At 45.7% G+C, this 15,466-nt stretch overlaps 1 protein-coding gene across 2 annotated transcripts in view; it reads left to right on the top strand.

The window, feature by feature from the left end:
* Gtf3c1 (general transcription factor IIIC subunit 1) overlaps positions 1–15,466 on the top strand; it is a 66,720-nt gene that overhangs the window by 14,242 nt on the left and 37,012 nt on the right. Inside the window, 2 exon segments of one of the 2 annotated variants that reach the window (NM_133541.2) lie at positions 12,463–12,624; positions 14,751–14,866. In NM_133541.2, the coding sequence (NP_598225.2) occupies positions 12,463–12,624; positions 14,751–14,866 (278 nt within the window). 2 annotated transcript variants of the gene reach the window in all.

Raw genomic sequence — 15,466 nt, 5'->3', positions numbered from 1 at the left:
ACCAATCCCTTCTTTATGCCTTCAGTCATTCCTTTTTTGGTACTGGGGATTGAACCTAGAGTGTTGTGCTTTCTGGGGCAAGGGCCCTACCACTGAGCTGTTTACCAAGCCCTGTTTGAAATACAGTTATGTCACACAACAGTAACAATGGGTTCCAGGGATGAGCAGCACAGCATGCACTCACACATAGATAGCGAGGGTCAGACACTCAGTGTGGCTTCTTGTGATATCAAGAGATATCACAAAGTGTACATGATTGGCTGGTTATACAAGCATACTGCTTATAATAATAAACATTTTCTTCAAGAAGGAAGAATATGTTCTAAAATTATCATGGTACTGTGTAAACCAGTAACATAATAGTTGATTATCGAGCAGTATGTACTATCTGTCACTGTGCTGTGCTATTGCCACAAATGTAGGAGAAGCCATTACACTGTCACAACAAAGGTCATTGAGAAAGGTTTTCAACTTCTTTCTAACTATGATACTGCTGCTGTGTGTGCAGTACACATGTCTGCTCTGCATCTCATATCCTTCTGTAGCCCTACAAGATTGAGCTTAGCATCAACATCTGACTTGTAAGAAAGCTCAAAGATGCTAATAGAGTTGGGAGATGGCTCAGTGGGCAAAGTGGTGAACAAGCATGAGGTCTGAGTTGAGGTCCCCCAGAACCCAGGTAAATAGCTGAGTATGCTGGAGTGCGCCTGTCGTCCTAGTGCTAGGGGGCATAGGATGGTGAGATGAGGATAAACAGCATCCCTGAGGCTTGCTGCCCTGCTAGCTTAGCTTAATTGTTGAGCTCCAGGTTCAGTGAGAGACCCAGTTTCAAAAAATGAAGGTAGAGATGTAGAGGAATTTTAATCCAGCAACATGGCTACTCTGGCTATAATGTAGACACACCCTTAGTACACACCTTTAATCCCAAACAATGAAAGTAAAGTTAGTTTGTAGAGAAGGAAACAGCCATAGTTTGAAGGGGATGTCTAATTGAGTGACAAACAAAGTGATAAGTCAGAGGAAGATTTGACAGAATAGAATCTGCTTAACTCATGAGAAAAAAGGCTACTTATGAGAACAGTGGGGGTGGGGGGAGGCAGTTTTACTGGGACAGTAACAAAGAGGTTGCAGAGAGAGAAAAGCTAGACAAAGGTGAAGGCAAAAGGAGCCAGAGAGTGAGAAAAAGTCAGATTAGGACAGAGTTCCAAAGTTAGAGCCAAGCAGGGCAATTCAGGAGAGGCCAAGAGAAAGAAGTCAGATTGAATCAGTCAGTTTGGAAAGCCTTTGAGTTAGAACAGCTGAATTGAACCAGCCAGCCAGAGTTCAGAAAGAACAAGAAAGGGTGAGCTTCTTCAACCCCAAGTCTCAGAGGATGAAAACATTCTAGACCTAGATAAGATTGTAAGGAGGCTAGAAGCTTCCAAAACTAGGTCTAGGTTAGCAGACTCTGGAGAAACAGTTAAATCAGGTGAATAAAAGATACTTTAACATCGAATGCAATTGACATAGGTTTAATAAAGACTTCTGACTTCTGTGCAAGAACACCTGCAAACACATTAGCACCCCTTGCACACAAAGTTTTGGACAGTCGATATTCAACAGGTATAGACTGTAAAGAAGCTGGAGAGATGGCTTAGTGCATAAGAGCACCAAGTTCTCCTCCAGATAGACCCAGGTTCAATTCCTGCACCCCCTATTGGGGCTCACAACCATTGTAGCCTCATTCCAAGGGAATCTAATGCCTCTGAGATCACTGCATCCATAGATACACATGCAGACAAAATACCCAACACATAAAAATTTACAAAAAGAAACTTACACAATGACAGGTAGGTTATAATAGCTTAGCAGCTTCACCCTATGTCTCTGGCTTGACCAAATCTTTGTAAAATCTGAAAGTTGGAGCTTTCAGAAGATCAGGATGGTGAAAGATAAATGTTTTTCTCTGCTCAAATGCTCCTGAAATGATGATAGAGACATAGCAGGGTAAGGCAAGAACCCGGCAGCAGACATGCAGCGGCTCTCAGCAATGCTTGGTGAGGTAGTAACAGGAGAGCAGACTGGGAAAGCTAAGTACCAGTGAGGGGTGGGTAACTAGAAGCTGACACCTGAACTGAAAATCAGAGATTCACAGTGCCTTTGAAGGACAAATACAGATGGGGCAGAGACTGGATGAGCTGACAATCTGCATGAGAAGCACCACACCTCACTTCCCTCCTACATCTCACGTGTCAGGGACCTAGAGGGTTTCTAGATATGTGGGCGTGAGAGCAGGCCTGAGACAAGATGGAGTGCTGGCAGTGGAGGATGTGTGGCTATCTTGAGGTGTGATTCCCAGCAGCTGCTGGTTCTTTTGACTGTCTCCTGGTCCATTTCATTTGATGACATTCTTCCATGGTTTCCTAGACTTTTCTAGCACAGCCACATGCGGCAGGCAAGACCAGAGGAAAGGAGTTTGGGCTGGAAGTTCTTATCTGTGCTGGTTTAGGCAAGCTTCAGGATCTCCAGCCATAGCCTCTGGAACAGCAGAGGGACTAGAGCCTTGGACATGGGGCCTCTCTGAGCTAGGCATGCCCTGTACCACTGAGCTCCACTCCACCGCATCTGATACCTCTCTAAAAGGAAACGTCAGCTCTTAGAACTGTCCAGCCTCTAGAACACTGACAACCAGAATTAAAAGGCCTGGGCCTGGAGACTCCTGTTCTGAAGAAAGTGACCAGTTCAAGAGCAAAGTCCTCTACATACTGAATGCTGAAGTTTTCCAGCTAAGGAAAATAGCTCATCGCGTTTCTAACACATCTGACGCTCACCCTTCACTGGGCCCTGGGTGATGCAGCTTTTCTCACCTCCTTCTCAAAAACTGACCTCATGCAGTATCCTAAAGCAACCACATTGTTGAGGAAAATGAAGCCTAATAAAATCCAGGGAACAGAAACCATTGAAAAGTAGATAAAAACTCAGTTCTCAGAAAGGAGTGGGTGTTGATGAGAGCAGAGCAGGAAGCCGTGAAGACAAAGGGAGGAAAGAGGTCCTCAGCAGTTCAGTGGAATGGGAGAGAGTAAGAGAACGTGCTCAGAAAGATCTCAAGAAAGTGGAATGCCAAGGCGAAACTAGAAAGGGCTCGGGTGGGCAGGTGGGTGGGTGGAGTCCCATGTTTCCTGAAAGGGGTGCTGTTGTGCTGCTGGTACCCAGTCTCCTTCCCCTGGCCCCCAACTCTTAACAGTTCCAGCACTCTGTAGCAGCACAGACTGCCAGCCAGGCCTTTAGCAGTGGGCCTTCAAGGACACTTCCAGACCCTAGCACAGAGAACAGAACAGAGAGAAACAAAAGGAACTGTCTTGTTTCTAGTACAGTGAACAAAAATCTGCACTAAGAACCAATCATGGAAGACTTCTCCAAGAAACCCTAGGTTTCCCAGGGGACTGTAACAGAATCAGAACTGTTAGAGTTCTGCAGGAAAGGCCTAGCAGGATGATCGGTGGATAAAAGCACTACCAGGTGCTCCTTAGAGCGGGCCTTTCTCAGGCCCACCGTGCTGGAAATAATGGCTCGAAGGTTTTTAATATGGATTATAGCTTAGACCTTTTGCTGAACTGGCTCATCTAACTTAGCCTGACTGTCCAGCTTCCTACCTGCCAGGTGGCTAGCTCTGTACCGCTCGACACAGTCCTGTCTGTCCCATCAGCTATTAACCCAGCAGCTCTTCATTACAGCCAGCCAGTCAGCAGCAAGACAACACCTCATACGTCTCTTTTAAGCAGATGAGGAAGTGTGTTGAGCGTCCGCCTTGCTGCTGGGTGCCGACTGTGACATGCCACTCAGGGAAGGAAAATGCAGTCTGAGATTGGGGTCTCAGCCCATTTCTCCAGGTGAGAAATGGCGGGGAGCTCGGACTGAGGTTGTATATTCTCAAATTCCTGTGCACTCAGACACCGCTGAGAACTTCTAGCAGTTGACAATCGGGGCTGCGGCCTGAGCTGAGGCCAGGGAATCCGGCTTAGGTCAGAGTGAGTGCCAGAAGTATGGAAGGGCTTCTGTGGGAAACTTAGGTATGGCTCTATATGATGAAGGCCTTCCCCCACTGCATCCTGATGAAGAGACAGTCCTTGCTTGTCCAGACTGCTTATTCATGGTGGATGAAGACGCATTGGTCTTACTCAGGGTGAACCAGGAATCAAATACCTTTTGCAGGAAGGGATGCCCAGGAAGGAAAGCTCACTGGCTAAACACTTGAGTCCTATCTAGATACCTCATTAGCATAAAGAACATTAGGTTCTATGCTGTGTGACCCGTTGTCATGGTCCCTTTAATGGTCACATGCTCCAGGACAGGAACATGGTCTGAGGTAGTTTAGACCCCTGCCATTCTCAATAATGAGGTTTATTGGGGTTTTGGACTTGCTACAACCCTACCAATTCTTCTGTCTGGCACAGTTTACTGCCCCACAAGGAAAGACAAATGTTCACAAAATAAGAAACCCAGTTATGGGCCATAGAAATGACAATACTAAAGTCCTGCCAGCACTTGTTCTCTGTTGGTACAGTATTAACAATTGAAACTGTCACAGAGACATGCCTTAATACAATATGAGAAAAGTCACCCGAACATCTCTGATTTATACTTTCTGTTGCTGTGATAAACACCATGACTAAGACAACTTATAGAAGGAGGGGCTTATTGGCTTATGGTTCCAGAGGGCAAGAGTCTGATAGCCAGGAGCCTTGACAACAAGTAACGGGTAGTGGCAGGGGTAGGGAGCTGAGCACTCACGTCTCAACCACAAGCATGAAGTAGAGAGGCCAGATCAGAAGGCCTTGTAGTCCCCCTCCAGTGACATACTTTCTCAAGCAAGGCTGTGTGACCAAAGCCTTCCCCAAATAACACTTCTGACTGGGAACCAACTGTTAAAATGGCTGAGACTGTGGGGGGACATTTCTCATGGAAACTACCATACATGGTAACTTGAAGTTGATCCCCAGAACCATCAGAAAAAAACTAGATGTGGTAACTGGCATCTGTAATCCTAGGTCCAACACTAACACATTAAATTGGAAGGCAGGCAGAGTTGGCTTGAAACTCACACATGCAAGGCAGCACAGCACAAAATGTAGCCAATAAAATAACAGGGACTCTGCCTCAAAGAGAAGAAAGGAGAAGGCAGGTGGTGGTGACACATACCTTTAATCTCAGTGCTGAATTTGAGCCTGCTTTACAGAGATTTCCAAGACAACCAGGGCTGTTAAACGGAGACACCCTGTCTTCAAGGGGAAAAAAAAGGAAAGAAAGAATGAATCAACCTTTGAAAAAAATTGTCCTCTGATATCCACATACACACCGTTACACACTCATGCCTGTAACCCTCCCGCCAAGGACATACAGTAATTGTGTAAAATTCTGAAGGAATTAGACCATTGATCCTGAAGTCCTTTCTTTAGTTTTGCCATGAATGAGTCCACACTTGAACCTGTCTCCTCCTTCCTAGGAACTGTCAAGCAGCTGAGTAAACCAAGACACAGGGAGACATGGTGTCTAGGAAGCCTGGACAGGTGCAGGAGAACCTTAACAAGATACGACAGATGCAGGATGGGAGGGCTCAGGAGGGCAGAGGTACATTTTAATATTCTGGGCTGTTGGAAGTAAAGTTGTTAGAAATAACAGACTCCAATAATTTGATCTTTTCTTCAGTGAGGAGACACTAAGGAAGAATCTGTTTTGCTATGCAGGCCACTGTGGCCATAGTTTTCTTCCAGGCTGAGGTTCCTGCAAATTCAAAGTAACCACTTGACAGGCTTTTGAAGTCAGGCACTCCTAGCTTATGACTTCCTGGCGGGACTGCCTTCAAGAAATTGCTTGACCTCTGTCTCAGCTTCCTTCAGAGGCTTACTGGGATTATAGCACCTACCTTCTCAGGTGCTGTGGTACTCATGTGGGATGGTGGGCTCTGCGTAGGACCAGAGGCTCGTAGCAGGTAAGATAGATTTAGAGGGGCTTTTTTAAAATTTGTTTTAGACAGCTTTACTTGTATAGCCCCTGCTGCCTAGAACTCATTAAGATCTAGGAGCTGGAATTAAAGCCATGTATCACCACATCTGGCTAGATGCGTGTTCTGTTTGTCTACAGCATTTTTTTTTTCATTGACTGTGTTTCTGGAATTTAAAACAGATTTTTTTTTTAAAAACCTGGGAAGTCTTATTTGCACAGAGAATATAGCAGTACATTTCCTTCATGATAATGACTGGCAGGTGGAGCCCACCTCCCCGCGCCCCTTTCACCAGTGACGCCGCCTGCTGCTACATAACAGTCTGTTTCCCTCTGGGGTGTCATCACCTTCAAGATGTGTCTGTCCATGGGGATTCTCCATAAGCCTGGCCTGGGAGGTCAGCATGACGAGGAATACGTTTGATAAAGAGGTGGCACCCAAGGTGTTCAGTGAGGACAGTTGGACTGGGTAGACTGTCACGTGCACACCACGCCTGTCCTGATTGCTAGAGGTCGTTCTTGGCGGTGGGAGTCCCTGTACCTCTCCAGTCTTCCATCTCTGTCTGCTTCTTGGGTTTGCAGCCTGGGCTCCCAGCCAGCCTTTCCCTCTGTTTGGTGACCCTGGCTCTCTTGCTTTTCTGAGTGACCTTGTGCTGAGTTCTGAGCTCTGGGAGGAGCTGGTCACACCCTTTGCATGTTTTGTGTTCCTAGTACCTGGGCAGAATCAGCTTAGAGCCAGGTGAGTTCTTGTTCAAGTAATTTAACCAAACTCCATTTCAGTTGCTGTTCTTGTGCAGGAGACAGAACTGAAATAGTTTCCAGGGGTTTATGCCTTGAGCTGTGTCAGTTCTGTTTTAGAAAAAAATAGGAAACATTTTTTTCCAAAGCATTATGGAGTAGAAAGACTTAAAAAAAAAATAAAGATGACGTTTTATTTGATGTAAATGTACAGGCGTTCCTGATATATATGAATTGTTTCTGAACCACTTAAACAGAGTTTGGATTTAGGCATATTTGGTATACACGCTTTGCCATATCTATTTGCCAAAAGCAAACTAAGCTTTGTAATAAAAGCAGTTGTCCTGAACTGCTCTGATTTATAAATTCTAATTATTTCCTCAAATATTTACTAGCCACCATGTGTTATTAAATTGTGCTGATAAAAATAAGGACGGAGAAGTGAATTTGGCAACCCCTTCCAACAGGGTCTCAGTTGGGAGCCCCTGGTGGGACACTTCTGAGTGGGCTAGCTGATGACTGAGGCAGTCACCTCACATCCAGTTCTGAAGGGGATTGGGGCTCTCCAAAGCTGATATCTTTGTGAGTCTTAATAAACAATTCTGCAGAAACTAACTTGGATATGCATCCCCACTCCTAGGTTTCTACACTTAAAATGAGGAATCTAAACGTCAAGATGAGAAATCAATTCTGTTTGTAGTAACTTGGAACAAATTTAGCAAAATATGTGCAGATCAGTTACTATGAAAACTATAAAATACCGTTGAAATTTAAGATCTGTGTAAACAAAAAATGGCTCAAGCATGCTAATGTTATGCCCAGACTCCCCAGATTGATCTGATTCAACACAGTCCATGTCTCATTCCAGACGTGGGGGAGTTGATTCTAAAATCTATAAATGTAAGGAACCCAGAAAGCTAAACAGTCCTGAGGGAAAAGGAAATGTAGAACTCACACTTTTGTTTTCAAACCCTGCTGCAGAGCAGCAGAAATCAGACAGTAGTAGACGAGCACAGAGGACATGCAGGTCAGTGAAGCAAATCAATAGCGCAAAGAGGCCCCTTCCTGTGGCTCCGCTGGTTCTCACTTTAGTGAAGAAAGAGTCACCACGTAGTCGCATTGTCATGTGACTCCACCTGTAGCGAAGTCAGTGGGAAAATCTGGACTAGGATTGTTAATGTTCAGGGGGCAAAAAGGGTAGAGGATTGGGGGTGGTAGAAGTCAGGTTGAATTTTAATCCATAGGCTGTGACTTATACCCACTGAAAGGATGGATGGATAAACAGAATGTGAAATAAATGTCAGTCAAGCTGTTAAATTTAAAATAAATAAAACTAAACCCCAAGAAACATACAGGGTATAGCAGAGTAGTAAAATTATGACCATTAAGGGGGGCTATTCAAAAAATTATAGTAGGATTAAGATATACAAACTACGAGAAATGAGCCATATAAAGAATAATAGAAGTGCAATAAATTAAATATGCGGGCCTAAAAGAGAGTCAAAGCCAAGAAAAATGAAAAAGAATAAAGAACAAAAAACAGGATCAAAGGCGAACAAATGCATAAAGACAAAGGGTCAGCGTTGTCCCAGATCTTTAAAGTGTAGAACTTTGTGTTTTGAAAATGATGAAACAAAGCATTTTAATACAAGTGAAAGTGATTAAAAGACACTAGCTATAAGAGTGAAAAGTAATTATTGTCAATAATATGTATAAAAGAAGCAAGAGCATTTAATATGGCAGAAGGGGAAACTCAGGTAAGGGGTGAACATTATCAAGCGGTCCACACCTGGATCACTTGCACAGGGCAAGGGTGGTATCTCCTGGAACAGCTCCTGTCTTTTCCAGAGGTAGCAGCTATCAGCAAGAGTGGGCATGAATGTCCCACCTTTGGGGGATGGGGTCAGCAGTGATGGCGGCAGACAATACACTCTTGACTAGTGACTGGCAAGTGTTGAAGGAGAGGTGGTCAGGATTTCCCTTTGTCCCTTCATAGGGTATAGCCAGCTGATTGCTGGTTGTTGTTACCAGGGCTCTTGTTTCCTTGTTCAGAAAACAGACCTGTCTGTGGGCTTGTCCTAGACTTTAAAAACAGGTAGGCAGGGGGTTGGGGATTTAGCTCAGTGGTAAAGCACTTGCCTAGGAAGCACAAGGCCCTGGATTCGGTCCCCAGCTCCGAAAAATTCTGGGCACCGTTCTAAGTTTTTCTCTAATCCTCTTAACCTCTTTATTCTTTTTCTTCATTGTACATCCAAGAAAATGAGGAGCATGGCTCAGATCATCAGGAGGGATGGTGTTGCTGCAAGGATTTGAGCAAAGAAAGCAAGGATTTGGCGGTGTCTACAGTGCTTAGGTTCTCAGTCCCTTGTGCTGCCACTGTTGAGAGACTGGGACTCATGGAGAAAGGGAAGTGTATGGGCCTGAGCCTTTGCTTAGAGCCACCAGGACCTCAGCCTCTGCAGATCTCCTTCCCACAGGCTTCCCATCAAGCCACTGGCCAAATTCACCATGGCCCCAAACATCATGTCTACAAAATAGTGTTACTTATGTGGCATATAGACATTCCTTCCACAGCCTGCCTTGCTGCTCAGCCCCGTCTTTATTCTTTCCCTTTCTTTGACTTCTTCCTCTGCCTAGAATGCCAGTCCTCTGTGACAAGGCTACCCCATTCATCCTTCATTGTCCCTTACACTAGATAGACATCTGCTCCACCCTACCGAATAGCTCTTTTCCAAGCCCCCCCAAATGTGCTGGAGATAGAGCCCTGGGGGCACTGTGGCACGTCCGGCAGAGCAGAGTCCCTCAGTCCTCCGGCCAGAGGGCATGTTTGTAGCACTTAGTGTGTCAGGTATGGGTGAATCACTGTGCCTGCCCTTGCTCAGTCCATTCAAGATGCATTTAGAATTAACTCTGCTTGAGGCTCAGAGAGGAAAGGAGCTTTCCTGTGGTAGGCAGAACCAGACTGTCAACCTGGGCTGTCTCCCAGCAAGCTCAGTGTCCTCTGGTTTGCCTTGCCAAGCCTCAACTTTGTCTCCTTTTACATCAGAGGAAATCTGTCTGGTTTGTGTCTGTTCTGAATGCAGTACAGAATAAATGTTTATGGAATCTGATTGAAACAAAGGTCTCAACAATCCAGCAGCTGGGTGTGATGTTTGTCCCTGGCTGTGTTTGAAGGCTGCAATAAAGGTAATAGGCAGGAAAGAAGGTACCATCTCGGGGATCTATTACAAAACTTTTTTTTTCCTTTGAGAAAGCCTTGCTACTGAAACCCAGAATGGCCCTGAGCTTGAGTTCATCTTCTCCTCGGAGCAGAAAATCTGAGGATGGAGCTTCAATATCAGGCCTGCATATAAGAACCTGTCTGAGCCATCTGGCTCACCCTGTTCATTTCTGTTCCCTCAACTCTTGCCCTTGCTCATCAGAGATCTGAAATGGAGTTTCCATTATTTTAATATACTTTAAATATTTTTATCGTTTGAGAATTTCAAACAATGTATTTTGATGATATTCCTCCCGTTTATTTCACCCACACTACTCTGTTTCTTTGAATTCCATAGTTGTATCTCTACATTAAATTATTGTTTAATAACCCCATGATAAACCCTTACAGAAAAATTATTCATCCCTCCACCAGAAGGCACTGTCAGTTAGGAGTAGGGGCTCATGGGCCCTTCCTACTCCATGCTTGACTGTTGACTGGCTTGATGCTATGCAGATGGCCACAGCTGCTATGCGTCATGAGGACAGCACTCCTGTCTTGTCCAGAAGATACTGTTTTCCTCTGATCTTCCATGACTTCAGGCTCCTACAGTCTTTAACAAGATTGTCATACCTTTGGCCAAGTTAAGCAAAAGAAAGAAAAGGGCGGAATTAATAAAAATTAAAGAGAAGAAAGGAGACATGGAGAAAACACAAGTCTTTTAAAATTTACATTCCACCAAACAAGAATATTCTTTTAAAATATTGATGATTTTTCTGAATGTATATGAAGTTTTCCATTTTTAGTGCAAGAAAAGTCTGCATATATCGTTAAAATTATCTTTTGGGGTTCAGTAATGGTTCACTGTCTCAGAGGCTCCTGCATTATCCCTTGCTCTGGGCTCCAGGCCACCATTGCTCTGGGGTCTCCTGGGTGTCTCTGAGCGTCCAACAGAAATCAGAGAGCTGATGTTTCCTCTGCAGTGGATCCCAGGTGAATTTTTCCTCTGTGCCGTTCTGTCCGAGGTCCTCTGCTTTTTGTAATGTTGGTGGGCTTTCTCTTGCAGTCGTGTAGGACTTTTCTTCCAGCCACATTGAGCGGCAGATGTAATAGTAAATAACTGATAAATACCCTGCAACAGCACAGAAAGAACGGATCACATTGGCGAACAGGCTTCCGACCTGTGTGGTTGTCATCACTAACCACTGGCTTCCTAGGACTTTGGGACTCTGGGCAGGCCCCTTTGCAGTCACCTAAGACTGTTGTTACCTCCCCCAATTGTCCTAGGGCTTTCTGATAATTTCCCAGAGTTCTCACACTAGGGTGGGGATCACACTGAATTTGCATGCCATTCTCTGCTCATCCTTGGCTTTCTCCTTTTACTTGAGGAAACCTGACAGAGTAATTTGCTAATCACTGACAAGCTGTAGGGAGCCTGAGCCGGTGATCTAACCCTTCATGCTTCAGTTCCCTTGTATATAAAATGACTCCTGGAGCCCTTTAAGACCAGTGAGCTGGGGGCTGGGGATTTAGCTCAGTGGTAGATCCCTTACCTAGGAAGCGCAAGGCCCTGGGTTCGGTCCCCAGCTCCGAAAAAAAGAACCAAAAAAAAAAAAAAAAAAAGACCAGTGAGCTGGCATACGTCTGTGCTGTGTCTACACTGTTTCCCATCTTTGCTGTCCTTTTCCTTGGGCATAGTGTGGGTTTTCCCCTGACATGGTAGGTCGCTGCAGGCTATCTGAAGGTAGATGCATTTCCCTCAGAACTCAGCAGCCCAGAGCATGGTTTGTGCTGCAGTGAGGCCCCGCCTTGTCTGTGTTCGTCACTGGCACTGATATAAAGGTGCTGGCTCAGACCTGTTAGTCCTGTCTGCCCTGGCCTCTTTTTGAGTTATTTTGTAAACTAAGTTACCACTCTCTGTTACCAAAAGGGCTCTTGTTGGCTTTAAAGGAAAAGTTGTTCTTCATGTGTGAGCCCTACCTGGAGGAATGTTGAAAGGAATAGGCCATGTCCTCCACCTACACTGACAAGCTAGCAGGGCAACACCCTGATCCTTTTGTGGGTATTTCTTCTTGCTCTAAATCTGTTAACAAAGAACTATAGTCTTGCCCCTAGTTGTAGGTATTGTAGGGCTTTTTCCAAATTTATATTCATTTTATCTATTAATTTTCGTTCTATTTATGTGTATATTTTTGTGAGTATGTGCCACATGTGTGGGGATGCCCTGGAGGCTGGACAAGATCATCTGATCCTCTACATTTGGAGCTCGATATAAGCAGTTATGCTCTCTCTGATATGAGGTGCTAAGAAGCAACCCTGTGAATGCTGGGAGCTGGACCCGGGTCCCCTAAGTACAGCAAATGTCCTTAACCACCACGCCGTCTCTCTCTCGGGCCCCAGACTAGTAGTTTTAAACTTTGCAGACACAGCTCTCGGGGCATGACCGTGCTGTGATCACAGGTCCGCCATGGCCTTTCAGGATGTCATCAGCTGCTCTCCCATGAGGTGCTGTGTCTGCCGTCTGCTGACGTGTGCCCTGTTCCTAGGGACTGATGTCATGGTTCGGTGCCTTAAGCTCCTGAAGGAGTTCAGGCGAAAGATGGAAGACGACCATGACGACGATGACGATGAAGAGGCCATCTCCAAGGCTGTACCTCCCGTGGACATCGTGTTTGAGCGGGACATGCTCACGCAGACCTACGAGCTCAGTGAGTCCTGCTCGCAGCCCTTGCCTGAGGTCATGAGCCCTGGAGAGGGAAAGGTGCTCCCCATGAGGGAAGTGGAGCTCCAGCACATAAAGCCTAGGAGGCTGCAGGCTTCTCTCCAGGCTTCAGCTTTGGATCAGGTTTGCCGCCTCCTAGATATGTGACTTTAACAAGATCCCTGCTTCCCTGTCTGTGAAAATGGGGTGTTAAAACAGAGTTCTCTAGAGATGCACCAGTAGACGAAGAGTAGCAATGTCTTTGAGGGGATTTATTAGGGAGATTGTTTGATATGATGTGGACATTGAGGCCTACCCAGGGAAACCACTAGAGAGCCTATGGGTTTTCATGATCCAGAGCAAGGGAAGAAAGTGCTCCTGACCCAGGTAGGAGTGACCTGGGGAGAGTGCGAGTTGTCTTTCCTGGCTGTTTGTTCTTTTGCTCTCACTGGCTCCCAGTGAGATACCGTACTACCTATCTGGGCATATCCTCCCCATGTTACCCTTTGACTCCTAGGATGGTTCCACCAGAAGTGAATACCTTTATAGACCCACTTAAGAATAATGCTTACCATCTGAGAATCCCTTAATCCACCTAAAATAAACATCATATTGGATGAAACCCACACGAGCACATTCTCAGGATAAAAGGCGCAAGAGTAAATTAGCTACGACAGCCCACACAGAAACACTCAAGAAGCTTCGCTAGCTGTTTGTCTTACTCTGTTTTCTGATGCGATAACAAAGCATCCAAGAGCAGACAGTATTTAAAGACTTGTAGTTCTAGAGGCTGCTGAGTTTGGATTAGGTGCTGGCATCCGCTCTGCTTCTGATGAGGGCCTGTGCTGCTGCGTGAAGGAAGAAAAGCAGAGGCTAAGTAGACACGTGGAGAGAGCACCACATAGTGCTTCTCCAACAGCCAGCCCATAGAGGAGAACTCACTGCAAGGGGACGGGTTCTACCCCATTATTGCAAGCACCTTGAAGTCTGCTGCACAGAGGAAGTGAGCATAGCCATTCTACTGAACACAGCAGAACTCCACCTCTGCCATTCTGCTACTCAGCTTCTGGTACCTCCATTGCCTTCTGACTTAGACTCCACCAGCAGGTCATGCTGGCTCATCGCTCGTTATGAAGGCTTGTAGATTGACAGTTCTCATGGTGGCTCAGATTCCTCAGAACACAATTTAGAAAAACAACTGCCTATAGCCCTCTGTCCCCATGTATGGCCTATGAGCCATCTCCTCTCATTCTGATGGCCTTCTTTATGCGTGTCTGATGTAGAAAGCGTCTTGTGTTCCGATTGATTTTTGCCTGGCACCCTCAAATGTGTGAATGCATTAAAACAAAAATGAAAACAAAACTTTACTGTACAAAGAGCTTTGCAGTCATCTGTCTAAAGCTCATGTAACAGCCTCCCACCAGGTTCCTCCCTGGAATATTTGATCCCAGGGTATTTAGAAAGGGCTGTGGAAGGCAGGTACCATACTGATATTGAGTAACAGGCATGGACTACATACACGGTACCAAAAGAGACAACCAGTTCTCCTGTTCTCTCCTATGGGGCTGCTGCCATCATTTCCTCTGTACTTCTGCCTGGTCAGGCTGTGAGAAAGGGGCATTGCTGGTCTCCACAGGAACATGGACATGCACATCCAGAGAGGTTTTCAGGAGATGAACATGGGAGCACATGAGCTGAGGCAGATGATCACATGTTCAAGGACAGCCCTCCCCGCTACTCCCAGATATTGTCCTAAAAGTCATTGTGATGCTTTTTGAAAGGGTCACTTTCATTTAAGTAAGTTCATTTATGAGAGTTTAACTTCCTACTGCTGCTTAAAGGTGATGTTAGAGACTTTAATAGGTCAGCTTCTCTTGGAATATACCCACAGTTTACTTTCTCTTTAATGTTTTAGCATGGAGAACTAGAGAGCTAACACACAAAGTGAGCTGCTAGTGTTCTCAGGGTCAGGTAGTGCTCTTAAGTGTGGCAGTGGAATGCTCCTTGGGAAAGAGGGGGAAATGCTTTCTCTGTCTGGTGGTTCCACTTTTGTGCTTAGCAAAGGAGCAGGGAGGTAGCTGTGAGCAGCTGCCGCTGTGCAGTGGCGGGGTTCAAGTGTGGTGTTTTTCACAGTTGAGCGCAGAGGAACGAAAGGAATTTCCCAAGCTGAGATCCGAGTTGCTATGAATGTGGGAAAACTGGAAGCAAGAATGCTGTGTCGGCTCCTTCAGAGGTTCAAGGTTGTCAAGGTAACACCCTGCCATCCCTATAGTACCTCATCTGATGCGCGCATGGGACTAACCATCAGAGAAGCAGATGCCGTACTGTCTGTCCACGAGGCAGCTGTAATGGGCTACTAGCATGCCAGACCTCCCTTCTCTAAGGGCTTCTCTGGTTCTGCTTCTTAAAACTGAAGCACTGGAGAGAGTGACAGGGCAGCAGCTGCCCTTGCAACTCACTCCTGGGTGAGGGCAGTCAGCTGGACAAGCTGGCTGGTGTCTCATAAGCTGCCTATCCTCTCATTAGTGTGCCTTGCCTGGCACCTGGAAGCATCAAAGACACTAACTGAGACCTAGTGTTCCCCTTTTGTAATTCAAAGCTGTATCTCAGCTCCTGAGGCTGATATTAGTCAGCTTTCTGTAGCTATAATGAGGTAACTAAGGCAGTTAATTATAGAGGAAGGTTGCTTTGGCTTGTTCTGGAGACTCTAGTCCAAAATCAAATGGTTCTTGCTGCTTCGGACCTCTTATGAGACAGCAAGCACCTCATGACAGGAGCACACTGGTAGAATAAACTCACATCCTGAACCAGAAAGTGGTCCAGGGACATAGACACATACATGTAGATGC

This window comes from Rattus norvegicus, chromosome 1, assembly GCF_021556685.1.
Source record: "Rattus norvegicus strain SHRSP/BbbUtx chromosome 1, alternate assembly SHRSP_T2T, whole genome shotgun sequence".
NCBI lineage: Eukaryota > Metazoa > Chordata > Mammalia > Rodentia > Muridae > Rattus > Rattus norvegicus.
The sequence above is the reverse complement of the archived record's forward strand: the minus strand, read 5'-3'. Positions and strand labels throughout refer to the sequence as shown.